General features: G+C 40.2%; 3 protein-coding genes across 10 annotated transcripts in view; 2 read left to right on the top strand and 1 right to left on the bottom strand.

Annotated features, from left to right (window-relative positions):
• Positions 1–8,173, top strand: part of LOC114662494 (mitochondrial fission factor) — a 45,071-nt gene extending 36,898 nt beyond the window's left edge. For all 8 annotated transcript variants that reach the window (XM_051935196.1, XM_028815987.2, XM_051935198.1 and 5 more), the window contains one exon: positions 3,967–8,173. In XM_051935196.1, coding sequence (XP_051791156.1) covers positions 3,967–4,098 — 132 coding nt within the window. In that variant the 3' untranslated portion in view covers positions 4,099–8,173. The remainder of the gene's footprint in view (positions 1–3,966) is intronic.
• sybl1 (synaptobrevin-like 1) overlaps positions 1–27,900 on the bottom strand; it is a 307,369-nt gene that overhangs the window by 51,885 nt on the left and 227,584 nt on the right. The window lies entirely within an intron of this gene.
• Positions 18,083–27,900, top strand: part of cnga2a (cyclic nucleotide gated channel subunit alpha 2a) — a 70,337-nt gene continuing 60,519 nt past the window's right edge. The window contains exon 1 of the mRNA XM_028815985.2: positions 18,083–18,315. The gene's annotated coding sequence lies outside the window, so the exon portion shown is untranslated. The remainder of the gene's footprint in view (positions 18,316–27,900) is intronic.

The following is a 27,900-nucleotide window of genomic DNA, read 5'->3' as shown; positions in this document are numbered from 1 at the left end:
CCTCCTTGAACGTATCCGAAGTAAACGATGTACCTTGGTCCGTGAGGACTTCTTTAGGTATACCTACTCAGGAAAAAAGGGCTACCAATTCCCGTGTGTCATTTTTCGTATTGGCAGAGCGCAATGGAACTGCTTCTGGGTACCGAGTCGCGTAATCTACCATGACTAATATGTATTTATAGCCACGGGTTGAAGGCAGCAGGGGCCCAACAAGATCGACTCCGATCATTTCAATCCTGTCAATAAAAGGAATTGGAACGAGAGGAGCACGGTCCCTTCGGGGAATCTGACGTAGCTGACAATCCGGACAAGATTGACAGAAACAACGGACCTCCTCATTAATTCCGGGCCAATAAAACCAGAGTTTAATCCTCTCCGGTGTTTTGTTGGCCCCGAGGTGGGCGCCAAGGAGGTGAGCGTGTGCCAGTTCACAAACCTCTCGCCGGTAGGTTCGTGGCACTAGCAACAACTTCCGTACCTCGCCTTCATGATACGCGACACGATACAACAGATAGTTTTCTAAAACAAAGTAGGGTCCCGGTGGTATGGGAACAAGCGGCGTGTTGCCATCAACCGAAACAATAGCATTCCGGGCAAACTTTAGAGAGTCATCATTCCACTGCTCTCGTTTAAATGAGGCTGGGGTGGCTTTAAACTAATTATCCACCCAGCACAATGGATCCAGGGGGCTGACGCTGACCTGCTGTGCCTGAACTTCCGGGCCAGGGTCCGTCACCAAAATATCTCCCCCCCCCAGAGTCTACGTCATCAGTAGTTGCCGCAGTGCACGGCGTGAGAGCCGCGGGGACGGCAGCCTGCCCATCCATAATAAGACCCAATCCGGCGGTGGGAGTGGCGATGTTCTTATCGCAGTTGTTTTCAGACCAGTCTTGTCCTAATATAACTGGAAAGGGGGGGATCAGGAAGCACGGCAACTCGGAGCCGTCTTGGTACGTTCCTGGGTAGGGTCATCCTTGATAGGATCTGTAATCTCTTGGTGAACTACCAGTGACCGGAACAGTCTGGTTTTATGACTAAGAAGTCTACCATCGACTGCATCCTGTCACTGAGGGTCCTCATGGAGAGCAAATGCGAATATCAGCAGAGGTTTTTGCTGCCTTGTCAATTTTTGTAAAGCGTTCAACTTAGTTGTTCCAGCTGCCCTGTGGGACATCCTGTGTCTTCGCGGGAATCCCCTAAAGGTGCTAGATGTCATGGCTGGCCTGTACACTGGTACTGTGAGTGCTGTGCTGAGTGGAGGCAGAACCTCTGTATTTTTCCCAGTTGATTCTGGGGTTCGTCAGGAGTTTGTTCTTGCTCCCACTCTGTTCAGTGCTCGTATGGACTGGGTGTTGGGCAGGGTCATGAGGTTCAGCGGCTGAGGGGCATCTGTTGGTGAAGAGAGATTCACTGATCTTGATTTTGCAGACGATGCTGTGATCTTCGCAGAGTTAATGGAGGCTCTGATCGGGGCTCTCGAGAGACTGTGTGAGGAGTCTAAATACCAAGATCCAGACCTTCAATGACCTCTTAGGCACAGCCATCAGCAGTGTGTCTGTCTGTGGAGAGAGCGTCGACTTTGTCGAAGGATTTACTTACCTCAACAGTGACATATGTGCCTCTGGTGACTCTTCCTATGAAGTCAGTAGATGGATTGGGAGAGCATGAAGGGTCATGAGGTCACTGGAAAGGGGTTTGTGGATCTCCCGATATCTATGCAGAAGGACAAAGGTCCAAGTCTTTAGAGACCTGTGGCTTCCTGTCTTGCTATATGGTTGCGAGACATGGACGCTATCCAAAGACCTGAGACGAAGACTGGACTCCTTTGGAATTGTGTCTCTCTGGAAAATCCTTGGGTACCACTGGTTTGACTTTGCGTTGAATGAACGGCTGCTCATGGAGTCCCGAATTGTGAGAGAGTGTCTGTTATGGCACTACGGTCATGTGGCACGTTTCCCCGAGGGTGATCCTGCTTGTGGATCCTTATTTTTGGGGACCAGAGCTGCTGGACCAAGCAAGGAGGAACCCACGTAACACCTGGCTGCGGCAGATAGAGGGTCATTTCCGGAGGGTGGGACTGGACTGCGTGTCTGCCTGGGGGGTTGCCAATCGGGAACCCAAGCTGTTTCGTTGTGTGGTGGGTGCAGCAATGCACTGTACCAGTGCATGCTCCTCAGCTTGACTTGACTTTGTATGGAAAATGCAAATAAAAAAAAATGCAGTGATTCTTAAATTTACTTTGACTTTTATTTCATTGCAGACAGTATGAACCCAAGATATTTCATGTTTTATCTAGTCAATTTCATTTAATTTGTTAATAAACATCTATTCCTGCTTTTCAGGCCCACAACACATTCCAAAAAAGTTGTGACAGTAAAGAATTCACCAGTTTGTAATGTTGCCATTCCTTCTTCCAACATACAAAAGATATTTTGGCACTTCAAGCAATGAAGTGTTTCAGGTGTTATTTTGTCCCATTCTTCCTGCAAATACATCTTAATGTGTGCAGCAATACAGAGACATCGTCGCATTTTTCATTTTAAAATTCTCCCCACATTCTGTATTGGAGACAGGTCAGAACAGCAGGCAGGCCAGTCCAGTACCTGTACCCTCTTCTTCTGCAGCCATGCCTTTGTAATGTGTGTAGAATGTGCTTTTGCATTGTCTTGTTGAAAAAGGTATGGGTACCCCAAGAAAAGATGTCTTCTTGAAGGCAGTGCATGTTGCCCTAAAATCTGCTGTCACAGAAGTATAAATTACCTTTTCCTAGGACACTGACATAGCCTCATACCATGACAGGCCCTGGCTTTGGAACTTGTTGCTGATAACAGTCTGAATGGACCTTTTCATCTTTGGTCTTGAGGACATGGTGTCCATTTCTTTCCAAAAATATCTTGCATACTATTTCATCTGACCATAATTCACATTTCCACTGTGTGATGGTCCATCCCAGATGCCTCTGAGTCCAGAGAAGTCGACACTGCTTCTGGACATGGTTAACATAAGGGTTCTCTTTTGCACAGTTTTAAGTGGCATTTGTGAATGTAACTCTGTATTGTTGTGCTTGACAAAGGTTTGCCAAAACAATCCCATGCCTGTGTGGTTATATCGGCTACTGATGAATGATGGTTCTTGATGCAGTGTTGTCTGAGGGATCAGAGACCATGGGTATTCAGCTTAGGCTTGAGCCCTTCCCCTTTATGCACTGAAATTCCTCCAGATTCCTTGAATTGTTTAATGATATTATGCACTGTAGAGGGAGAAATATGCAAATCCCTTTCAATCTTTCTTTGAAGGACATTGTTTTTAAACATTTTAGTAATTTTCTTACTCATTTGTTAACAAACTGGAGATCCTCTGCCCATCTTTGCTCCTTAAAGACTTAGCCTTTTGTGGATACTACTTTTGTACCGAATCATGATTACAATCACCTGTTGACATCACTTGTTTGAAATCACATCATTATTTAATTGTTTTACCTCATTACTGGCCGTAGTTTTCCCCTGTCACAACGTTTTGGGAATGTGTTGCAGACCTGAAATACAAGAATGGATGTATATTAACAAATAAAATAATTCATACTGTCTGCAATTAAATAAAAGTCAAAGTAAATTTAAGAATCACTACTTTTTTTTTTAATTGCATTCTTCATACCGTTCCAAGTTTTTCTGATTTGAGGTTGTATCTTGCTTATTAAATTGTTCATGAAGAATGAATTTAACTTAACACAAAATTATACTTTAAATATATTCTGTCTCACGCACCATCATTCTTTGATTCTCTATTATTATTTTCTCCTTGGTCACAACATTTTCATTTACTATAAATTATTATTCTTAAAAACAATTGCCTTAGGTTCATTTCTTTAGGTATGAGGCATGATGAATGACTTGAAATTTGCCAAGCAGCTCTAAGGGTCTGTTTTGTATTTGAAATAAAAATTAAACTTATGTTTTTGTTTTTCAGGTTACCAAGATGACTAGAAGACTGATGGCAGTGGAAAAGCAGAATGCTAAGCACAGGCATAATGAAATGATATTGTTCTCTATTCTGTTAAGTGCCTGCATCTTTAATAGCTGGTTATGGCTGCGTAGGTAAATGTGCCACATTAGGGCAGTTTCAGTAGAGTTACGAGGATTGGAAAAGTACATCTGAGTAGTTTATGAGTAACACTTAAGTGCACTGCTGCCGACACATTATATTACATTCACATGGTTTCCCTGCTGACTCCAAATATAACCAAAACATATTGTTTCTGACAATTGTAGAAAATATTTATTTACAGTAAATGATTTTTAAGGTAAGGCTAATATATATTTTAACATGATACAGTATACACAGCTGATGATTATCAATAATGGAAAAATGTCATTTTATAAGGGTTAATAAACTGATAATCAACTGTGTGGAGCATTACTAAACATAAACTACATACAATTTTCAGATATATCAAACGCACTTGAAACGCACTTTATTTTTAGTTTTCTCAAAGATTTGAAATCTGGTAAACTTATCATTGTTTATTTCCATCAAACACGCAGTACAACATTTTTAAAGAGACTTACACATTCTTACAAAAGAAGATGAGGTAATGGAAGGGCAGCTGTCAAAGAGTTCCAACAATTTGTTTGAAAGAAAGTTAAAAGTTCAATAAGGAGATTTTTTTTTAATTACACTAGTAATTATAATTAGCAATAGTTCAGTGACTCATTTTGTATTTGCAAGCACAGGTATGTCTCATATTAAGACTTTTCTTAAAAAGATTTAACTTTCTGTTTAACATCTATTTAAGAAATGAACAGCTGGAAGGGACAGGGTGGATGTACTGTAAATGATATACATCATGACTGCTTTTCTGGATAAATTATTTGTGGCAATTTACCCTTCTGATGCAATGTTAAGGGTCTTATTTTTGTTCCAGATCATTTTTAAAACTGAATTTTTTGTTTGTGAATTGCAATAAACTGTTCATATACACAGTATTTATCTATCCTGATATTTTCAAATGTTATAAATGTTATGTTATAAAATGTTGCATGCTTATACAGTATTTAAAGGTATTTGGAATTTTTTTAACAAGCTAAGTATCCACTGAACAGAAAATTTAGTTAAATTGTTTCTATGTATTATTTTTAAAAAATAGTTAAGTAACCCCAAGTTTTATAAATATAGATTCAATTAAAATAACATTTTAAACATGGCAGTACATGTCTTTTAATAGTTTATTTTCACAATAAAACATTAATATGTGAATTATATTGAGATTACCCCAGAAGTAAGAAATTTTGAAACCACTTTTTTCATTTTTGTTAATTCTTTTTTTTTTTACTTTTAAATTATTTTATTAAGAAAACAAAACAAAGATATGAATTCCACATGTTAGTCAAAAATACGGTTGTACAAATAATACAGCAGTACAGACTTTGTACTCCAAAAATGAATTCCAAGAAATTGAAAACACAAGCTCCTTCCCATACCCAATTCAGAGAGCTACAGTATATGATAAGATCCCAGTTTTATATTAAAATGTCAAAAAAGGTTTGGTAATGACCTGGTATTGGTATTTTAGAATAACATTAATGAAGTCAGGTTCTAAAAAATCCTAAACTGTTTCTTGCAGAGTAAGAAAACTAAATTCTGCCCATTTTAAGATAACATACAATACAGTTTTCTCATTCAGTTATGGTAGATGGGTTAGGAATTGCCCCAGTTTATACAGTAAGACTTCTAGCACCCAATGTAGTATAGGATACTAGAAAATATTTCTTAGTCGATGCATATTTTTATCCCATCTGGTTAAGAGATTTACAAAAATGTTGAATCAAAATGGTCTTGAGTGTAGAGTATTCCTAAAACATATAAATACACTTTTTATCAATTATTTCAATTGAAAGATTCCTTTCTTATCATTACCTGTGTATATTCTTTGAAATTTGTTGTTGGGATCTAGAAGTACTACCCATACATAGTTCACCAAAACAGCCAGTATTGCAGGAATAGATATTGATGGAAGACTTCTTAAGACAGTTACTTTTCCCAAGTTTCCTCCTTGTAGATAGAAAAAGAAGATTGTTGCTGAAATATTATATTCATAGCATAGCATTTCAAGGGAAGCATGCACATTATCTGCATAGAGATTCCTAAAGGACTAGATGCTGCACCTAGTAATTTTCAAAACTGAATAACTTACAGATTAAAGAAAAATGTAACAGGTGATCATTATACAGGGGGTAACTGGTAAGAGTATTATGATCTGTTTTACAGCTAATGTTTTTTCCATACATGTATTAAAAAAAATTCCCCTCCCCCTACAGGTTATATATTGATATTTTAAATTGTATAATTTAGTTGTCAATCCATCCATCATCATCCATCCATCCATCCATTTTCCAACCCGCTGAATCCGAACACAGGGTCACGGGGGTCTGCTGGAGCCAATCCCAGCCAACACAGGGCACAAGGCAGGGAACCAATCCCAGGCAGGGTGCCAACCCACCGCAGGACACACACAAACGCACCCACACACCAAGCACACACTAGGGCCAATTTAGAATCGCCAATCCACCTAACCTGCATGTCTTTGGACTGTGGGAGGAAACCGGAGCGCCCGGAGGAAACCCACGCAGACACGGGGAGAACATGCAAACTCCACGCAGAGAGGACCCGGGAAGCGAACCCAGGTCCCCAGGTCTCCCAACTGCGAGGCAGCAGCGCTACATCCATCATCACACCTGCTTATTTAATTTTCAATGTGTCGGGCACAACTCAGGAACCAAGCCTGGCCTGGGAGTCCATAACATAACAGGGTACCAGTCTTCTTCAGGGCCCACTCATATAGGTACTCACAGTCACACTCACACTTGTTAGCTGAACTAAACCTATATATCTTTGGATGCTAAAGAAACATCCAGAAACAAACCCATGCAGACATGAAAAGAAAATGCTAACTCCAGTGAACCAGGGACTGTATCTCCAAGGCAGTAGCATTAACTACTGTGCTGTGTGCTGCGTGGCAAATACGAAACTTTAGTATATTAGTTCCGTGAGTTTCATAAGGTGGACTGACAATGCAATGGTTATCACTCCTACCTTATGGCTCCAGGGTCATCTTCTATATTCTCAGCCAAATCACTGTCTCTGTAAAGTCTGCATTTTCTCTTGTACATATAGAGTGTGTTCCTTCCACATATGAAAGATCAGCATGTTAGGTTAACTGGTGTGTGTATGTACACTCTGTGTTAATTTGCTCTGGGATAAATAAGAATTTTGCCCAAGGCTCGTTGTTGAAACCCAGTAATAGAAAAATCAAGTTTTCAAAATTTTAGATGGATGTTTGGTTATTTTAGTGTGTTACTAAATGTTCATTTGTTCCTTCTTTTTTTAAACCCAAAGAAACTAGATCATTTTAATTATGTGTTTAGAACTTTATTTTTAAAACTAATATACTAGAAAATACACCCTTAAGGAGCTACAACGCTGCATTAGGATGGTTTAGTTTTTGCAAAGATTATAGTAACTTATATAGAATACCACCTTTATTTTTGCACCTGTTTAAAATTTCTAGTGTTACCATACTGTAATGAGAGACAATAAATGTATTTCCCATTTTAAATATAAAACATGGTGCATTACATGTTTGTTTACTAGAAATTGCCTGTAACAAATACTGTATGTAGTGCATTTCTTAAAGACCACTAATCCTCATTCTCTTGGGGATTTTCTGTGAAGACACAGCTAATTATCTAACTTGCCTGAACAGTTTTTGAAATAGGATTAAAGGGACAATAAACAGCTGGAAATGTGTGAATGCTTCAGCGTTCAAAACTTCACACAAATTTGTAATCCATGTGAAGCAACAGTCAGATATTTCTACCTTTATTTCTACCAGCTTCCTTAATGTGGCCATTATGTATAAATTGTATGGGTCTTCATGGGTTGTTGAATATTCTTAAAAAGAGCTTGTATGTGTATTTTCAAATCAAGCATGATCACTTCATTGATTTTTGTGTGCTATGATAATGAAATTCAACTGGATTTTTTCTTTTACATATTTCCCTAATCTGGCAACTGCCTGATAATGCTGCAAAAATTGGCAAAGTTTTAATACATTACAAAAATAATGGAAATTATATAAGAGATCACATACTGTACTTATTAAAATAATGTTATGTTATTTATATGTGCACTCTTACTGTGTCTATAGTGGTTTTGTCCGGCCATTCTGTTTTCTCCCCTCTTACCTGTTAAATTATTTAATGACTCTGATATTTTAAAGTGGGACTGAGGGGTAGTGTAGATATGTCTGCATGACAATGGTATAGTGTTTAGAATTTCTGTTGCAATTTGAAGGTTTTAATTTGACTCACACTCGTATATATTTAAAAAAATATTATATTTTTACTGATAAAGGATTGGCAACTGCAGATAGCTATGTAGAAAAAATCAGGAGTGGTCTCCCCTAGACTTCCTTGTATACTCAGATATATCTATTATTATATTATTATCAGATGTACATAATATATATGTTATATTATGTACATTAAAGAACCATCAAGAACAAATAAAATCAAACTAATAATGAACAATTATTATAAAAGTAAAGTTGAATAAATCGGGACTCTGAAGCTGCATGAATAAAAGGTAAAGTATCACTTCTGGTTAATGGAAATAGCCCAAATGTTGACAGAAATCTACATTTTGTACCTAATACTTGTATGCACTCATGTTATCGTATTTACATACACAGACATACTGTAATTCCAAAAATGGTATTTTCGGACTCTGGATGTCTAAAACGACAAGATTCATCAAAATCTCGAAATGGAATTTTTGGAGGATTCTAATATTTTCCCTATACTTCATATACGAGAAAGTCAGGGAGGTCTAAAATGTTGAGATTCTATAAAATTTTGACATTGAATCTTTGGACAATTACAAAACCTTCTCTATACTTTGTATGCGAGAAAGTAAAAAACAGTTCATAAGTGCAGATGAGATTTTGAAGATCTATGCCCATATTTATCAAGCGACTCAAGAGTACAAAAATGGCCCTCACAGGCTCAGAATTCTCAGAGTGATACAAATTCTGTCCTCTTCTTAAGAGCAGAAGGAAAAGCATTTTGTCAATTTTCCTAATTTAGGAAATTTGTCCTAATTTCACCAGGATTCAGGAGAACTTGTGAGTTGTCCCAACTTGCTAGGAACTGCCAGAAGATGGCCTTCAGGCAGAAATCAGCAAACAGTTCCCAGGAAAGGCGGAATGTTCTGGAAATGGAGATAGACATGGCAGGCAAATCTGGGAAAGTGACGCAATTTATCATCATTGCTAGTTTTGGTATAATTAAGTGTTATGTTTCGGCCAGCGTTTCTCCGCTGGCAGGTGTTCAAAGTCATGTTTCTTGTTTGTTTTGTCCATTTTTGAGCCATTTATTTATGTTAATATTTATTTTATTTATTATTTACTTTATTCTTCATTTCAGTTAATTTCAAATCTGCTAGGGAGTTGAGTGTTTCCTTGTCTTTCTATTGTAATTTTCAGGATTTTTAAACCTGTGCTCTGTTTTTGAGTGATCTTGGGATTTTGTATTGGGAGTGTTTGGTGTGGATTGTCTTGCCTTCTCAGGCAATTCCTTTTGTGCTACAAAGCTTCTTTGTTAAAAATAAATCATTCACTTTATAAAGATTCTTCAGGGTCCTTTTTGTTTCTAGTTGGAGTTTTGATGGTAATCCCCCCTAGAGGGTAATTTTGGAAGTAGTTATAGGACCTTTGTGTTTTTGGGACTCGTAGTTCACAAAATTGAGTGGCAACAGTTCATGTAGCTTAGCGTGATATCCTACTTTACAAGGTTGTGGCCATTCAAGAACTGAATTGACAATGCATAGTAAATTCAATTCACCTCCTAGAATTGGAATTAGAATTGCATGCAGCTGAAGGAAAATTGAATTGTACTGTAATGTCAGGAAGCAGAATTGAATTCAAATAAATTCCATGAAATTCCACTTTCTAAGATAATTTGACTTGATTTACCAAATAGTCTACAGCTTGGTAAATATTATGAATCCCAGAAATCACAAACATATAAGAGAAATACAAGAGTGATGTATGTTTTATACAGTATGCATGTTAATTTCACAAATCACTGTTACAAATAAAAAGTAAAATATCAAATATGATTTTCTTTCTTTACATGTGTCACTCTGAATATTAATCTCTCTAACAACATTTTCTTAAATTTGACTAAAACAATATTTCCCAGAATTCCATGCAAGATGAAGGTTCATGACCTGTAAATTGAAGCCACGTTGAAGGTGTGAGACTGGAGATTTTCTGTGAGTTTGATTGGAAAGATTTTGATTGATTGGATGGCTTTTTGTGTATGATCTTGGACTGTTTCAAGTTTGTGATTTGTGTATGAAATCTGAATTGCAATATTATCACATAGATTTATAATCCCTATTTAACTGGAAATGGCAGAGAAATCTGAAAATTCTTGAAAGATATTTATAAAGGGTCAGTTTGGTGAACCAACTCCTTCAGTTTCTGGTAACCCCAAAGCAGTCTGTAAGCATTGTGGTATATCTGTTCATGGATCCAACCGAGCTAATCAAACTTTAAACTGCATCTTCAGCATTTATTACATTGAACTGGTAATAATATTTGTATTAACAGTATATTCAGATAGTTATGGCCAGTGTCACTCCTCAGTTATCAATTGTTAATGTGCAGATCTCAAGTTTTATTTAATTACATTTCATCAACTGTTTTTCATACATTACTTGGTATTTGTAAAGCACCATAAATAAAGTTCACATGTATGTCCCTACATGTAATCTGAAATAAATGATCAGAGATGGCAATAAAGGGAATTTGGCAGAATTTCACTGAATTGAATTCCATTTCCTGAAACTCCAGTTCAATTCCAATTCAGCTTTTTCTAGTTGTTGTTAAATTCTAATTCCAATTCCATTGTCTTGTTTGCAGTGGAATTGTTAAGTTCATTCCTGAATTGACCCCAACCCTGCTACCTTATGTTTTCCTTCTTCTTTTAATTTTATTATTAGTATTTTTCTTTCCCGCGACCCTATTCAGTATAAATTCAGTTTAATAAAATTAAATAATAGTTATATTTATCTTTGTGGTGAAGCCTTAGTGTTAGTATCACAAAACTTTAAAGTGTCCTTATGATTTTCAAGGAAACTACAAAATGTCATCACAAGTACCACTTAGCCGTTCGGGGTGCCATAAAATCGTAAAGTCATTCCTAATCACACGCGAGCTTCTCCACCTAGCTGGGAGTAAGAGCAGTTCACATGTACTGCACTGAAGTAGGACACATTCCTATCCTAGTCAATGCAATTCCTAGGAGTAATAGGATTCATTCTGAGTCACCTTATAAATGCAGGCACTGGAGCAGAAAAATATGTAATTGTATTTGAAACATACATGGCTAGTTTTTTAAACTTGTGTGTTTTTTCGAAGCTTTGCCCCCAATAGGTGATTCCCAGATTTTTGTTCTATACTGCCTGCACAGTGGTAGCGCTGCTGCTTCATAGTAAGCAGAGATCAGGGTTCGCGTCCCTGGTCCTCCCGGCGTGGAGTTTGCAGGTTCTCCCCATGTCTGTGTGGGTTTCCTCTCACAGTCCACAGACATGCAAGTTAGGTGGGTTGGCGTTACTATATTGGCCCTAGTGTGTGACTTCACCCTACGATAAACTGGCGCCCTCTCAAGGGTTTATTCCTGCCTTGGCCCTATGCTGGCTGGGATAGGCTCCAGCAGACCCCTTTACTCTGTTCTGGACTAAGCAGGCTAGAAAATGACTGACTGACTGCTAGTACAGTTTGCCTCTGGCATATAAATTTCACACTAAGGAATTAGAATATAATTAAAAGTAAAATTAGTGTGAATTGTATTATCAGTCCTCACTGCTTTATAGAGTTCACATCCCGTTTTCTTGGCCATTTTTATATTTTAATTAACCGTCTCACCTGCCATTCATTAAACACTTCTTCAAAAGCATCAGGCGGAAGCGGAGCGAGGAAATGAATGCCTTGGAAAGGAATAAAGCTGCTCTCTCCACCATCACAGACTTTCTTGTGAATTTTGATCAGTGTTTTGCGTGTGTTGAAAGAAAGGTTGAATGAAATCCATCAAAGTGAGGAACAGATGTGGGGCGTTCTGTGTTCATTTGTGTGGCAAAAACCTGCTTGATGAGTCACATAGACGTTATTTCATGCTGCAGCTTAAACTCTCATTCATATTACATGGCTGATGTTATTCTTCATGTTTTAATTGAAGCAAATGGAGCTCTCTTTTAGATATGATCCTGGCATTAGCATGCTTTAATGTGTTTTATTTGGGGTGGGGCAGGGGGGCATATATGAAAGTGCTGGGGGACTTTTTTTGTTTTTGCAGTAATTTTCTTATTATTTCCTTCTTTCAAATGTACCTCCATCAAGATAGTTGAAGCATTCATCTTTCTCCTCGACAGTAAAGTCAGACCACTTGTGGGTTCTCCAAATCCCCCACATTATCTCGCTTCTTTTTGCTTTAACCCTTTTTGGAGGTTCCATGAATGTCAGATGAGGTGGCTTTATAAATTTCTACATTGCTGAATATGAATATGTAGAAGCGTACAGAGCGACAAGGTGGTGGAGGAGACTAAAATGTGATTGTTATTATCCATTGTGGAATAATCGCAAAGGACCAAATGTAAAGGTTTGGGGTAGTCACCCCATATACTTGAAACAAGCAATAAAAAAGGCAAAATGTTGGTCTTTACAGATGGGAGTTCAAGACAGAGCTGACTACATAGGGTCAAAATGGCGTTTATACAGTATATACAGGTTGACAAGAAGTGAGGTCACAAGAGCCGAAACTGGCTAGTCAGGATAGTCAGGCAGGATTCAGTCGGTCTTCAGAGGAGGAACGAGAGAAGGTGTTAGTGGACGGTGCCACCCCCTGGTCCAGCATTTAATTACAGTTAGCTGCCTCCCATGCACACGTGTGACAGCACTTAGCTAATAATTGTCATAATCTGACTGTTGCTTTGAATTGTTTTCAGCTTTTCTTTGAAGGGATTCTATTGCTTATGTTTATTAATATTGTTCTCTTGCGTTTTTGATGATGATAAAAATGAATCCCATTCTCCAGCGGTACCATTTTATTTTTGTATGGGCACTGCCATTAAAGTGTGACATCACTGGCTTGAAGGTATAAAGATCAGCGTTGTGCACCTTCTAGCTGTCCAACTTTGTGAATTCAAACAAAAATCCCAGTGTTATTAATGGTAGTTAAATTTTCTTGTGCTGCAAGGCAAAAGGAGAACCAAGGACCAGGAGAGAGAAAAGTGTTCTGTCTCAAAAGAGAAAAGTTTTATGTGAAAGACCAGGAAAAAGAGACGTGGTCAAAGGTTTGTGCCAAGGTCGTTACCAAAGATACAATTCCAATTTGTGTTAAACCCTTAACTCTCTCTGAAAAACAAGGCTGAGGGACAAAATAACCAAAAAAGCACTAAAACAAAATGAATCGGACATAATGTTTTTTTTTTAATCCAATCTTGGGAAAATCGTCACCGTTCATGACAGTTAAAGTACTATCACACTGAAGATGGCAGAGGCCTTGCACATTACGGAAATGTTATGAGCATGGCAAAGATAATGAACAGTGGTGCCCACAGATGAGCAAAGTTGACATTTCATTATAACAGGAAACATAATCACGTTTTAAATGGAGAAATGTGAAACTAAAAATTGTGAAACTAAAATAATGTCAAAAATGAATTGTAGAAAACCCTAAACTGAATATAAACATTACACAAAAAGGTTACAGACAGCCAATCTCTTCCAGTGCTCCCATGAGAAGCTGCCTGCTACAGAAGCTCCTGTGTTTGTTGCTAACTTTTTTTTGTTTGGAAAACATGGATAGCAGAAGTTGTGAAGAAGGCCTCATACTTGCACGTGACAACTACTGCTGGACCTGCATCCTTTGAACATCGGAGGTGATCGTTAGGCTGCCAGCAGAGCTATTGTGCAGAAGCCCAGCTCAACATAAGAGGAGAAGGTACAATCTGGCAATGTAAGATCACTGGCGAATAAAGTGGACAAGCTCTCAGTGCTGATCAGGAGTGAAAGGGAATGCAAACTCAGCAGTCTCATGTCCTTCATGGACTTCATGGTTGCATTGAGAGAGAGAGGTTAGGAGCACGCGCTGATACAGTGCATTACCGCACCCACCACATGACAAACCAACTGAGGATCCCAGATTAGGATCCGAGTGCAGCCATGCAACAGGTGACACCTCAGCACCACACTAGTTCAGATGGAATGGAACAGTGTGAGGTTGTATTTATAGTGGACGGAGTGCCAATTCTGCCAGGTTTTTCCCTATAGGTTGGAGGGCCTACATGCATGGCTGGATGCAGATTGACATCATACCCAGGACAGAGCAATTGCAGGTTAAGGGCCTTGCTCAAGGGCCCAATGAAGTAGACTTTTGCCATTTATGGGATTCGAACCGGCAACCACCCGATTGCCAGTGCAAATCCCTACCTCAGAGCCACCACTCCATCCACTGTCCTGTCATGTCATGTCATGGTTGCATTGGATGGATTTTAAATCCTATGGGTGGACAAAACCAGGAGCCAAAACAGTAGGAAGTAAGGAGGTGGACTTTCTATTTTTAGGAATAAAAATATGATATAACCCCAAACACATTACACTTATTTAACAAGTATGCGACTCAAATGTTGAACTGCTAGCAGTGGGTTTAAGGGATTATATGCCAAGAGAGTTTTCACATGCCATTGCACTGGCAATTTACGCTGCCGCAGTGTATATTGTGGTAAGCAAGCTCACTACTGACCACCCCAGTGCTTCCATCACAATTTCTGGGGACTTTAGCCATGATATACTTTCCTTCACCCTGACCAGTTTTTATTAGATTGTGGACTGTACAACAAGGGAAATTAGAACGGGGAGTTGTTGTTTACCAAAGTTAAAGAGGTATATAACTCTGCCGCTTTGCCACCTCTGGGCAGATCTGACCATAATTTGGTACACCTCATACCTACAAATAAACCCATTGTCCATCGGCTGTCAGTCCCCACCAGGACTGTGCAAGAATGGAACATGAAGACAGAGGAGGCTCTGATGGATGCCTTTGAGAAAACATGCTATGTGAGTCACATAGTGAGGACATTGAGGGACTCAGCCACAGTACCATAGACTCTAAAAGGTTTGTGTGTATAACACAATTCCCACAAAAGACAGTACTTTGCTTTCCCACTGACAAACCTGGCATCACGAAAGACCTGATAGCCCTACTGAATAAGAAGATGAAGGCCTTCAGGTCTGGAGATAAGGAGAAAAACAAGTCAGAACTGAGGAAGTGGCTCTGTGAGGGGTAAGCCCACTGTAGAGACAAACTTGAGCACAAGTTACAGCAGAACAATTTGATGGAAGTGTGGAATGGGATGAGCTCTATCACTGACTACAGGCCAGTTGTTAAACCTGCAGAAGAAGGGAACAAGAACAGAGCTAATGAACTGAACTGTTTCTTCAAGAGGTTTGACACATTTCTGTCAATACAACCCTCCCCTAACGCTGCTAGCCTCTGTGTGCAATCTTAGAAGGTTCCAGATTCCCAACTGCCATCACTACACTTCCCATATAATGTTTCCAGCCCCGTCCACTTCCTGGACTGCCTGTCTCTGCTGATCATGTAAAGAGACAGCTGAGGAATTTTGCACAAACAAGGCTGCAGGCCTGGATGAAATCAGCCCCAGGGTACTGAAAACATACGCTCGGTGTGGCCCTTTGGCACCTGTTCTCCCTTTCCCTGAGTTCCCCAACTGTGGAAAGTATCCTGTCTAGTCCTAGTGGCAAAGAAAGAGCATTCCAGTGATCCCAAAGACTTCAGACCAGTTGTGTCAGCTTACTTCGTACATCATGAAGACCTTTGAGAGGCTGGTCCTGAAACAGCTTTGACCCCTGGTTTCAGAACATCTTGATCGTCTGCAATTTGCCCATCAGGCACATATAGGTGTGAAGAATGCTGTGATCTACATGCTCCAAAGAGACTACTCCCACTTGGTTAAAGCCAGCACCATAGTCAGGATAATGTTTATGATTTTTCCAGTGCCGTTAATACCAGTTGGTCTCATCGAGACAATCATCTGGACCATGAACTACCCGACCAACAGACAACAGTATGTGAGGCTGAGAGACTGTGTGTCAGAAATGGTGGTGTGTAACACTGGAGCACCTCAGGGAACTGCCCTAACCTCCTTTCCTGTTTACCCTCTACACTACGGACTTCGAGTATAATACTAGTGCTTGCTATTAACAGAAATTCTCAAATGACTCGTCAGTCATTGGCTGCATTAATATCAAATGTCAACTGATCACCACCTGGTGGTGAGTGGGCTTTGATGGTGGGAGAGGATGCCGGTCAGGCCTGGTAGGCCCAAACATGTTGTGAGGGTCTGCTGGGAACGTCTGGCAGAGTCCCCTGTCAGAAGTAGCTTCAACTCCTACCTCCGGCAGAACTTCAACCACATCCCGAGGGAGGTGGGGGACATTGAGTCCAAATGGGCCATGTTCCGTGCCTCTATTGTTGAGGCGGCTGACCGGAGCTGTGGCCGTAAGGTGGTCGGTGCCTGTCATGGCGGCAATCCCCGAACCCGCTGGTGGACACCGGCGGTGAGGGATACCGTCAAGCTGAAGAAGGAGTCCAACAGAAGGGTCACTGCTTTTTGCAGATGATGTTGTCCTGTTTGCTTCATCAGGCCGTGATCTTCAGCTCTCTCTGGATCGGTTCGCAGCTGAGTGTGAAGTGGCTGGGATGGGAATCAGCACCTCCAAATCTGAGACCATGGTCCTCAGCCGAAAAAGGGTGGAATGCCCTCTCAGGGTTGGAAGCGAGATCCTGCCCCAAGTGGAGGAGTTCAAGTATCTCGGGATCTTGTTCACAAGTGAGGGAAGAATGGAGCGGGAGATCGACAGGCGGATCGATGTGGTGTCTGCAGTGATGCAGGCTCTGCATCGGTCTGTTGTGGTGAAAAAGGAGCTCAGCCACAAGGCGAAGCTCTCAATTTACCAGTCGATCTATGTTCCTACCCTCACCTATGATCATGAGCTATGGGTAGTGACCAAAAGAACGAGATCGCGAATACAAGCGGCTGAAATGAGTTTCCTCCGTAGGGTGTCTGGGCTTTCCCTTAAAGATAGGGTGAGAAGCTCAGTCATCCAGGAGGAGCTCAGAGTAGAGCCGCTGCTCCTTCGCATCGAGAGGAGTCAGATGAGGTGGCTCGGGCATCTGATCAGGATGCCTTCCTGGTGAGGTGTTCCGGGCATGTCTAATCAGGAGGAGGCCCCGGGGAAGACCCAGGACACGCTGGAGGAACTATGTCTCTCGGCTGGCCTGGGAATGCCTTGGGATTCTCCCGGAAGAGCTAGAAGAAGTGGCCGGGGAGAGGGAAGTCTGGGCATCTCTGCTCAAGCTGCTGCCCCCGCGACCCGATCTCGGATAAGCGGAAGAGGATGGATGAATGTGACATTAAAATAGATAGGTGCTGACGAGAAGAAACTCTAAATAGGATTATCAGATGGCAGAAATCAAAGAAGGTTGCCTACATTTTATACAATAAAATATCAACCATAACTAGCAAAACCTGAATCTAATCAACAAAACAGGGAAAAAAAAACCCTTAACCAAAAAATTCCTCCACCAAATGCAAATCATTTTACACCTGAAAACCAATTCTTAGTCAAAATCAAAAATGACCAAAAGCCAAGAAAAGAAGATTTAAAATATGCAGTACAAGATGAACTTGACACACAGTGTAGATCATATCTGACTATCAGCAGAGATGAGGTGGAGCAGAAAAGTGTGTGCTAATGTTGCATGTATTAATTACCATATGATAAAGCCTAAGAGCCCTCAGCCTGAGAAGAGGTTTGGTAATGAGCTGTCTTTGTTGCCTTTCATCTCCTCACTTCCCTCTTCTCTGCTCCTCTCTCAAAAACCCACAGGGGCCTGGAGCCACAGCAGCAGGCGTGCTGCACCACAGGGACTGATGTTGTTCAAGCTGCAAGTGAACCAAAGGGTCAGAGCTGTTTGCCGACGCTTCATGCAGGGAGCCTATCTACCGCGTCTTCCAAACTGTGGAGCTGCTGGTTGTTACGTTTCTTTCTTCTATTTCTCTACCATCTTGGCAATGGGACTTTTTGTGAGGATGGAGCAGGCAGCTTTAGGGAGCGCTGACCTCACTGGTTCTGTGTAAATCTGGAGATACCAGTAAACAAATATTGGGCTGGTGAGTCATTTTCCATTTATTACTTCTGAGGGTTTTGTGCCTTATGGGTTGTGCATACCATTGGAATACATTAGTCATTCTGTTAATGGCGAACTTTTGTTGAGTTGGAATATATCTAGGGAAGCATCTGAATTCTGATTTTAGATAGATAGATAGATAGATGCTTATCCAAAAGTAAAAGTATAAGCATTATTAAAAAGCTGAAGGCTAAGATAGATAGATAGATAGATAGATAGACAGAACTTTATTTCCCCAGAAAGGAAGTTTAAATTTTACAGAAATGCAAGAAATGTAGAAATATCCGAAAGTAAGACACAGAGTTTCTGTAAAAGACAACTGCATGCCAGTGTCTTTTTGTATCAAAAGGTGCATCACAGATACAAATGTTTGTTCACCTGCTTACCACTGGAGCAAAGGTCGGTTGAGTGACTTGTCTGGACTCCTAATGAGCCAAAAGCTGGGGCTGAAGTGTTAATCTCGTGCCATGCTGCCTGCCTCAAAAGACATTCAAACACAAAATTCACTTAAAATGTCTGAAACTAGAAACAAAAAACCCTTTTCTGGGAAGTTCATTCTTCTTCTTGATGAGGATTTCCATTTCCTGTGGTCAGGATTGGCTCTTACAGTTCCTTGTACCCGAGGCAGTCTGTGTATCGTGACCCTGCACTGGATACGTGACTGTGACAACGTTAGGTTACAATTACCATATATTGTATTGCCTGTGCTTGTTGTGGTGTCATTGAAGATCAGAGAAACGAAACACTAAAGGTTTGTTTTTTTTTTTTTGGAGAACCCAACTGAGACAAGCAGGATTGAATTTGTGAATTTCATTTTAATTCCAACCATTTTTTAATTAAATATATTTAACTGACCATCGTTCAGTCAGTCTTTTCTATATAATATCTTTCACACACTCATCTGTGTAATCTACAGCAGCTTTTGATTCCTGGATAGGTGAGACCATCTTTGTGGGTTTTCTCCAGGTTCCTCAGCTTCCTCTTGTGTTTCGTTTAAAGGCATGTTGAAGTGAGTGGGGTGCCCTGTGATGGACAATTGCGTTCTGTCCAGTGTTTGCTCCAGCCTTTAGTTCACTACTGTTGAGTTAAGCACATGCTTCTCCAAAGCCTGTCATGGAAAATATAGGTCTGGAAATTGTATCAGTGGATCTTTTACAGTGAACACCACTACAATCCTAAACATAAGCATTGCAGTTAAGGAAATCAATGTATGAAACAAATGTGTGAGTGAATTCATCCATATATTTACTTCATGTTTTTTTTTCATGATTGGCTCTTTCATGGAGCCAGATGATCAGATATACAGCAGAAGACAGTTTTGGGTGGGATGCCAGTCCATCATGAAGCCCACTACAGCACACAAACCCACTCAGACTACACCCACGCTGACTGACAGTCAACCATAAGCCTAACTTCAAATCATTAGGATGGACGAAGAAACCAGAGAGGATATGCAAACCTCACATAAAGAATCAAACTGCTGTCACCAGTGCTGTAAGATGGTGACCCTGACCACTGTGTCACAGTAAAATATATAAATAGAGAAGCGTCATAAAAATACACTAAAGTACACAATCTTCAAAATCAACATTAAACACAACTCTGATATCGGATGTTACAGTTGCTGGGTGTCCCACATAGGAATTGCTTATTTTTGTTTTTCTAATAGGGTCTGTTGTAATTTTTTTCTGTTAACTGCTTTGTCATTTTTTTAGACTAAAGTATTCCTCCCTGTGTTATATCAGTTATGTATTTAAAATAATGAAGCCGGGGCAAGACCCCTAATTAGGTGACGGCCCTCACGTGTTGTTATTAGTTTAGAATGCAGTGTCCGAGGGCCACATGAGCTGTGAGTGGCGTTAGCTAAGCTGGTGGTCAGATCTGCTGCGTTTTTGGGCCCCCTTTTTACTTTGTTACTTTGTTTGATCTTTTTGTTTGTTTTACTTGATACAATTATTTTGTCTATTGCTTTTTTAAGACTTTTTGGCTTTGTTTGTGTAAATTTATCATAGTACTCTTTGCTTTTTTTTTTTTTTTTTGCACTTTTGCATTGTCAATTGTTGCATTTTTGTGTTATACCTTACAGGAAAAGACAGGGATTTTTTTATTGCCAAAAGGGGATCGGGAGATGAAACGATAAGTCAGAAACCAAATGAACGTTCACATCCAAAAAAATATCAGTCCGGTCTTTTGCCAAAGCCTGAACAGAAACTAAACTAAAGCAAAGCACACACCACACATCAAGTCTTTTTATCCAAATCTTGGATGAGCTGGGAGTGTTTGGGGTTCACCCTCCATACTGTCACATCGATGACAACAACACGCCCTCCCACCTGGTAACCATGACAACCAGACGATGCAAACTTCACAAAATGGCAACGTCCTACGAAAACAAGATGGCGGCAAAACAAATATATATATATATATATATATATATATATATATATATATAATATATATATATATGAACACATCTTTAAATACATTTCAAAAATATTTTGAAAGCACCAGATTAGATTCAGCCTGAATCAAAACAGAAAAGAAACTTTAAAAAAGATGTAGAATGAGGTCAGAAAAGAAACCAAATTAGAACATTTCATTTGTAGTTTTGAATTTACTCTTAGGATTTTCTTAGTTGATAATTGTTTTAATTTCTTTTTTGATTCAATTAATAAATTAGTATCTTTACTAATTTTAATAAATGAAGTAAAAGGATTAACAGTATGGCCAGGGCCTTTTGCTGGCTTGCCTTCCTGTTTTTGCCACTTTTGTGGCCATTCATAACAGCAGATATTACACACCACTGTTAAACAGTTGAATTTATATGTTCAAATTTAACTTCTTTCCTAATGTATGACTACAGGCAAGAGTGACTTCATTTCACTTTATTGACAGGAATTTCAGGAAATATTGCTTTAATTCGGAACTACTTTAGGATGGTGTTTGAAACGAAAGGCCCCATTTACTGCAAAACACTGATGGTCTAAGTGCCAGCTTGCAGAGAACTTCATGCCATCACTCCGTTACCTGCTCCGGGGCTGCTTCACTTCGGATGTATGAGAGTTGAATTTACCAGCAGCGGTAGGTGAGCTTAGAGCTTAGAAATCTTAGAAATTAAAGACTAGAAATCACAATCTTCCCAATGGACAGTATCAGCCATTGTATTTGTGATTATAAATGCCATCCTTTGTATCATGTTTTAGATCTTAGTGTCCTTTATAAATTATTAAGAAATATATTAGAAAGATAATAGCTTTACAATTTTGGTATGATTCTCAGTGTTATGTTCATAAATATTTAATGGATGTAAGAGCCAATTTTTTGTTATCTAGTTAAATCGATGTATTTACGTAGTTAGCTACGGTATGTATAACTACATAGATGATGGAAGGTTCTCTTATAACCCCTACAAGCTGAATTATAAACGGAATATTCTAATTTCTTTCTAGTCATTCTCAGTCGAGACAAGTCTAGTGAATGTTCTACCTGGTGGTTGGCAAATTTCAAACCGTACTGAAGCATAGGCACGTTCAGCAACGTTAAGTGTAATGGAAGTTTAACATGAGAAAGCTAACAATGTCATTTACTTTTTTCCACCTTTTATTTTTAATGTGTTGTAACTTTTTCCTAATTTTTTTGTAATCTGTTCCTTTTTTAAATTTTTGCAAATCTTTTTTAAACCACACTTTATTGCACTGTGGCTTTTCTTTTATTGCACATTTGACTTATGCTAGATCCTGCCTTGCCAACTTAGTAGCTGCTCAATTTTGCTACAAAGGGTGTTTATAGATTTTGTGCAATATTTTTAAATTTGGTTTTAAATTATGATATATTTTTGCTTTCTTAAAATATTTTTGTTTGTGCTTTATTAATTTTATTACAACTATGTTTTGATTTTTACCGTATTGCCATTTTGTTTGCTACAATCGGTGTTTAAAGATTTTGTGTAATATTTTTAAACTAGCCAACCCGCGGTGTAGCATATGCCGCATAATTATGTATTGATGGGTGAACACTTTCTAAAAGACACAGTTGTCCAAATGGGGTGGGTTTGAGGATACGACTGTGAGTGAATGAAAAGATGGAACTCTGGATAGAGCAACATACAATTGTCCATGACTGAAAACTGGGTTTGTCAGATACAGGCATATCGTTTTGAAAGTTTGTCCCTGTGCCTTATTAATTGTCATTGCAAAGGTCAATCTAACAGGAAATTGTCTGCGTGTAAACGTAAAAGGCAAATTTGAATCTGATGGGGTCAGGGATTCTCTCTCTCTCGTACCTGTGTGTGTGTGTGTGTCTCTCGCACGCCTGTGTGTGTGTGTGTCTCTCTCTCTCATGCGCGTGCCTGTGTGCTGTAAGTGAATGAAAAGATGGAACTCTGGAGAAAGCAACATACAATTGTCCGTGACTGAAAACTGGAGGACCGCCGCCGCGCTCCCACCTCCTAGAGCGAGGGACGGGGCTGGAAGGCGGTCAAGCGCGGAGTGCAGAACAGGGGGAGAGGGCCAGGAAGCCGGCCCGAGAGGTTTTGGGTCCTAACCGTCCAATGGCGGGTCGGCACAACCGGTAATGATCCTTCCGCAGGTTCACCTACGGAATTACGACTTTTACTTCCTCTAGATAGTCAAATTCGATCGTCTTCTCAGCGCTTTGCCAGAGGCCGCGAGCGACCGCAGCAGGGCTGATCCGAGGACCTCACTAAACCATCCAATCCGTAGTAGCTACGGGTGGTGTGTACAAAGGGCAGGGACTTAATCAGTGCGAGCTTATGATCCGCACTTACTGGGAATTCCTTGTTCGTGGGGAACAATTGCAAGCCCCGGTCCCTATCACAAATGGGGTTCAACGGCTTACCCATGCCTCTCCGCGCCGGGTAGACACACGTTGATCCATTCAGTGTAGCGCGCATGCAGCCCTGGACATCTAAGTGCATCACAGACCTGTTATTGCTCAATCTCACGTGACTGAAAGCTTAGCAGCTGCGATAGTTTTACACTCCAGTACATTGCAATGAATGCTGGTAACAGTCAGGCAGGCGGGCGGGCGGGTCTGCAGGCGTTCTCGTCCCATGGTCTTAGAGTTGGTGGCCGTGGCTCTGTGAGTTGTCGTCGTATCCCATGGTCTTAGAGTTGTTGGGCGGAGCTCTGTGAGTTGGCGGGCGTGGCTATGTCGTGCATATCCCATGGTTGTCTTGCGTGCCCTGTCGGCTGCTTAGTGAATTATATATATAGATTTGGCTTTAAATAATATTTTTATTTTCTTAAAGTATTTTTGTTTGAGCTTTATTAATTTTATTACAACTATGTTGTGATTTTTACCACATTACCATTTTGTTTTCGATCAGGTTGTGCCCCACTGTCAATCTGTTGCTATGACAATGTGACTCATTGCTAGGGGGCGTGGTCCTGGCAGTGACGTGTGATTACATCACTAGCACGACCCTTTAAAGGTTGGTGTTGCATTGAGCACTTTACCCAAGATTGTGCAGAGCTCAGGTCTAGTGTGTTCTTCTCCTTGTTTTGTACTCAGTCTAATTTGAGGGGCTCACTTTGCAGTGTTTCTTCTGCTTTGAGTTTGGTCTGGAGCAGCAGTTCCCAGATTCGGTCCTGGGCACCCACTGTGGCTGTGAATTCTGTTTTTAATTGGATTCTTAGCCTAATTATGTGAGCTGTTATTTCCCAAATTCCATATTTGGGGATCAGTTAAAAAATTAAAAACTCATTTGACAATCTGGTTGGAACAAAAACCTGCAGCCATAGGGTTAGGGTTTGGGAACAACTGGTTTAGAGTGTCTTCTACTTTGGCTTTATTGAATGTTTGGGAGCTTAGCTTGTAGTGGGGCTACATAAAATGTTAGTTGTGTCTGTTCAATGTGTATAAGTGTTGTGTTTTGTCTAACCTTTTTCTTGTATACAATATACACATATATATACTACTTTGCCCCCTGCTTGCCACTTTGCCGCTTGCGTTATCAAGGGGGTGGGGAGCTGAACACATGCTGTGGAGATGCGGTCTGATCAGTGGCTGTCTTTCTGCTCCTGCTGCCGAACTGCGTGTTCTGCTTGTCAAGCTGCGCATTGATTATTTAAAAGCCTGTACAGCATCTGTCCTTTCGTCTCACTGCTTTGTCTTGCGTGACGTTAAAGTGTCTCTCGCGGGATGTCAAATTGTCTTCCATGAAGATCATATATTGTCTCCTTCTAAGACTTCCAAGATTTTTTTGGAAGTCAGGTTATATATACCTGAAGAAGATTTTTCCCTCTGCATTTGCAAGAACATCACCAATCCCCGTGTTGGACTTTTTTGGAGGTAGGGGTTTCCTGTTAGTTTTGGCTTGCCTACAGTAAAAGATAGGAAAGCGCTTTTCAAAAGGAATGGGAGAAAAGGAAGCATTGCAAAAAAAAAAAGAGATTGGTCATAACAAACGCTGCTATCATTTCATTGAAAGGAACAACAGGTCATCACATTTCATCAGTGTTAGACACGGCAGTAAAGTGTTTCAGACTTGTCATCATCCACTGCCCACAGCTGTTGGGCTGCTGTCTACAGTAGACTCACCAGTGAGAACATTTGCATCTGCATCGGAATCGAGGAATTTGGGGTGTGTGTTTTAATATTTCATCCTCTTCTCGACTGAACTTTTGTCTTTGACTTATTTATCTTTTTGTGCCTTCGACTGCGGAGCTTGAATGGAGAGTGGGTAAGAAACTGAAGGTTAAGTACAGTTTGGTGTGGACGACTCCAGATTTCACTCCAGCACAGCCGCAATGTGTAACAGTTGTTGCACATTCACAGGACACTGTGGATTAACCTACAGTAGCTCACACGTCTTTGGGAATGTTGGAAGAAAACCCATGCAGGCATTGGTGAATTTACTTCTTTCACATAGGCAATGATCTGACATGTATCCAACCCAACATGTTGGCCTAGGAGGCAGCAGTGCTAAGTAGTTTACCACCATATCATCCACTGAAAGGTGCCTTATATAATACAGACTAACTGGCTGCCTAAAGTAGTTACAACTGAAAACTGTAGCAATCCTCTAAATCTGTTTTCAATTTGTATGAATACTTATTCAAATTTTAAAAATGTTAATTTAGAAATCATTAAGCAGTCTCAGGCTTCTTCCTAACTAAAAGTTCATGATGTACAGGCACTGGAGAGACATTAAACCCCTCACTGAGGCTTACCTCCAGGTAACACTAGCATCACTTCAGTTAAATCCTGGGACCGCTAGGCCACAGTACCACTTCTTTTCTATACATGAACTCTAAAGTTGTCCTAGGGTAGGAAGACCAATGCAGACAAGCACAGATACTCCAGTTGTTCTACACCCATCTACTTAACATTAAGCCACACCCATCTCCCCATCCATCCATCCATTTTCCAACCCGCTGAATCCAAACACAGGGTCACGGGGGTCTGCTGGAGCCAATCCCAGCCAACACAGGGCACAAGGCAGGAACCAGTCCCGGGCAGGGTGCCAACTCACCGCAGCCATCTCCCCATTAAAGTCTTAAATGCGAATCCAATTCATTTTGGTAGAGTAACGTTTCAATGACCATGTGTTAATGTTACTATTCACGTATTATTGTTATTGTCCTTTTATACTCTTCCCAAAGGCACAGTCATTGGAGTTGAGCAACTAAACACTTCATTACATATTGTACTGTAAGTATAATTCACATGTGACAAATAAAATTTGATTTGATTTGATCATTTCAAAAAACTTGTCATCTTACCTTAATTCAGAACTTTGACCTGACTGCCTAACCTCTGTGATGCAGAGTAGTGAACCAGTATTCAATATCTAGGCATTGAGGGTGACAAATAATTACTCAATTTAAATGCATTGATTTCTCCTGAGCCCCTGATGACTGTTCCATTGCTCTGTGCCTTCAACATTCATACAAAAATATTGCTTCTTCTAGCAACAGTGCACTTACAGTACCATGTTGGAATGTGCCACCATACATATTACTGCTGTTCCCCTTTCATTTACTTTGAGTAATTTCTTTCTTGTCCTCCAGATTGACTAACCAACCTATGGATTTTAGTTATGGGGCTCAGATGAATCACTCTAGGATGGTGGGAAGTTAGGGTTCTTTCCTGGAAGGATGACTCAAGTCGTCATGATTAGGCAGAATCATCATGAAAAGGGGTTGAGGCCTCCAAAAAAATGTCAAAAAAGCAAGTTAGGAATTTGATTGGCCTGTACAAAATAGCCTCACCCCAAACTATCCATCCACCAACTACTAGCTGCGGGCTTCAGCCACAGAAGGCCCTAAAATATGGAAACTGGCTTTTTAAGTTCATAATACCTTTAAGATGCCTCCTAAGTGAGAGAAACCATGACGAAAACTTGATGAGGAAAATTGAAAACGAGGAATCATCATTAAATCAAATCCCTATTTTCCCCAGTATCTTTGTATCCATTGATAACTTTTGGGCAAAATGGGGAAACACAATATATCCTTCAACAGAACACAACTTCACAAGCCACTTTGATCAAGACAGAATAATATACTTGAACATGGCAAAGTAACAAAGTGCAGTCTTTACTGGACCATACAGTACTCACATGCAAATTGCAGTCCTTTCATTTCTTATTCTATCTTTATGTATTGCATATATGTGAATTATATATACAGTGGTGTGAAAAACTATTTGCCCCCTTCCTGATTTCTTATTCTTTTGCATGTTTGTCACACAAAATGTTTCTGATCATCAAACACATTTAACCATTAGTCAAATATAACACAAGTAAACACAAAATGCAGTTTTTAAATGATGGTGTTTATTATTTAGGGAGAAAAAAAATCCAAACCTACATGGCCCTGTGTGAAAAAGTAATTGCCCCCTTGTTAAAAAATAACCTAACTGTGGTGTATCACACCTGAGTTCAATTTCCGTAGCCACCCCCAGGCCTGATTACTGCCACACCTGTTTCAATCAAGAAATCACTTAAATAGGAGCTGCCTGACACAGAGAAGTAGACCAAAAGCACCTCAAAAGCTAGACATCATGCCAAGATCCAAAGAAATTCAGGAACAAATGAGAACAGAAGTAATTGAGATCTATCAGTCTGGTAAAGGTTATAAAGCCATTTCTAAAGCTTTGGGACTCCAGCGAACCACAGTGAGAGCCATTATCCACAAATGGCAAAAACATGGAACAGTGGTGAACCTTCCCAGGAGTGGCCGGCCGACCAAAATTACCCCAAGAGCGCAGAGACGACTCATCCGAGAGGTCACAAAAGACCCCAGGACAACGTCTAAAGAACTGCAGGCCTCACTTGCCTCAATTAAGGTCAGTGTTCACGACTCCACCATAAGAAAGAGACTGGGCAAAAATGGCCTGCATGGCAGATTTCCAAGATGCAAACCACTGTTAAGCAAAAAGAACATTAGGGCTCGTCTCAATTTTGCTAAGAAACATCTCAATGATTGCCAAGACTTTTGGGAAAATACCTTGTGGACTGATGAGACAAAAGTTGAACTTTTTGGAAGGCAAATGTCCCGTTACATCTGGCGTAAAAGGAACACAGCATTTCAGAAAAAGAACA

This window comes from Erpetoichthys calabaricus, chromosome 12 (genome assembly GCF_900747795.2).
Source record: "Erpetoichthys calabaricus chromosome 12, fErpCal1.3, whole genome shotgun sequence".
NCBI classification, from domain to species: domain Eukaryota; kingdom Metazoa; phylum Chordata; class Cladistia; order Polypteriformes; family Polypteridae; genus Erpetoichthys; species Erpetoichthys calabaricus.
This window is presented reverse-complemented; position numbering and strand designations above follow the sequence as displayed.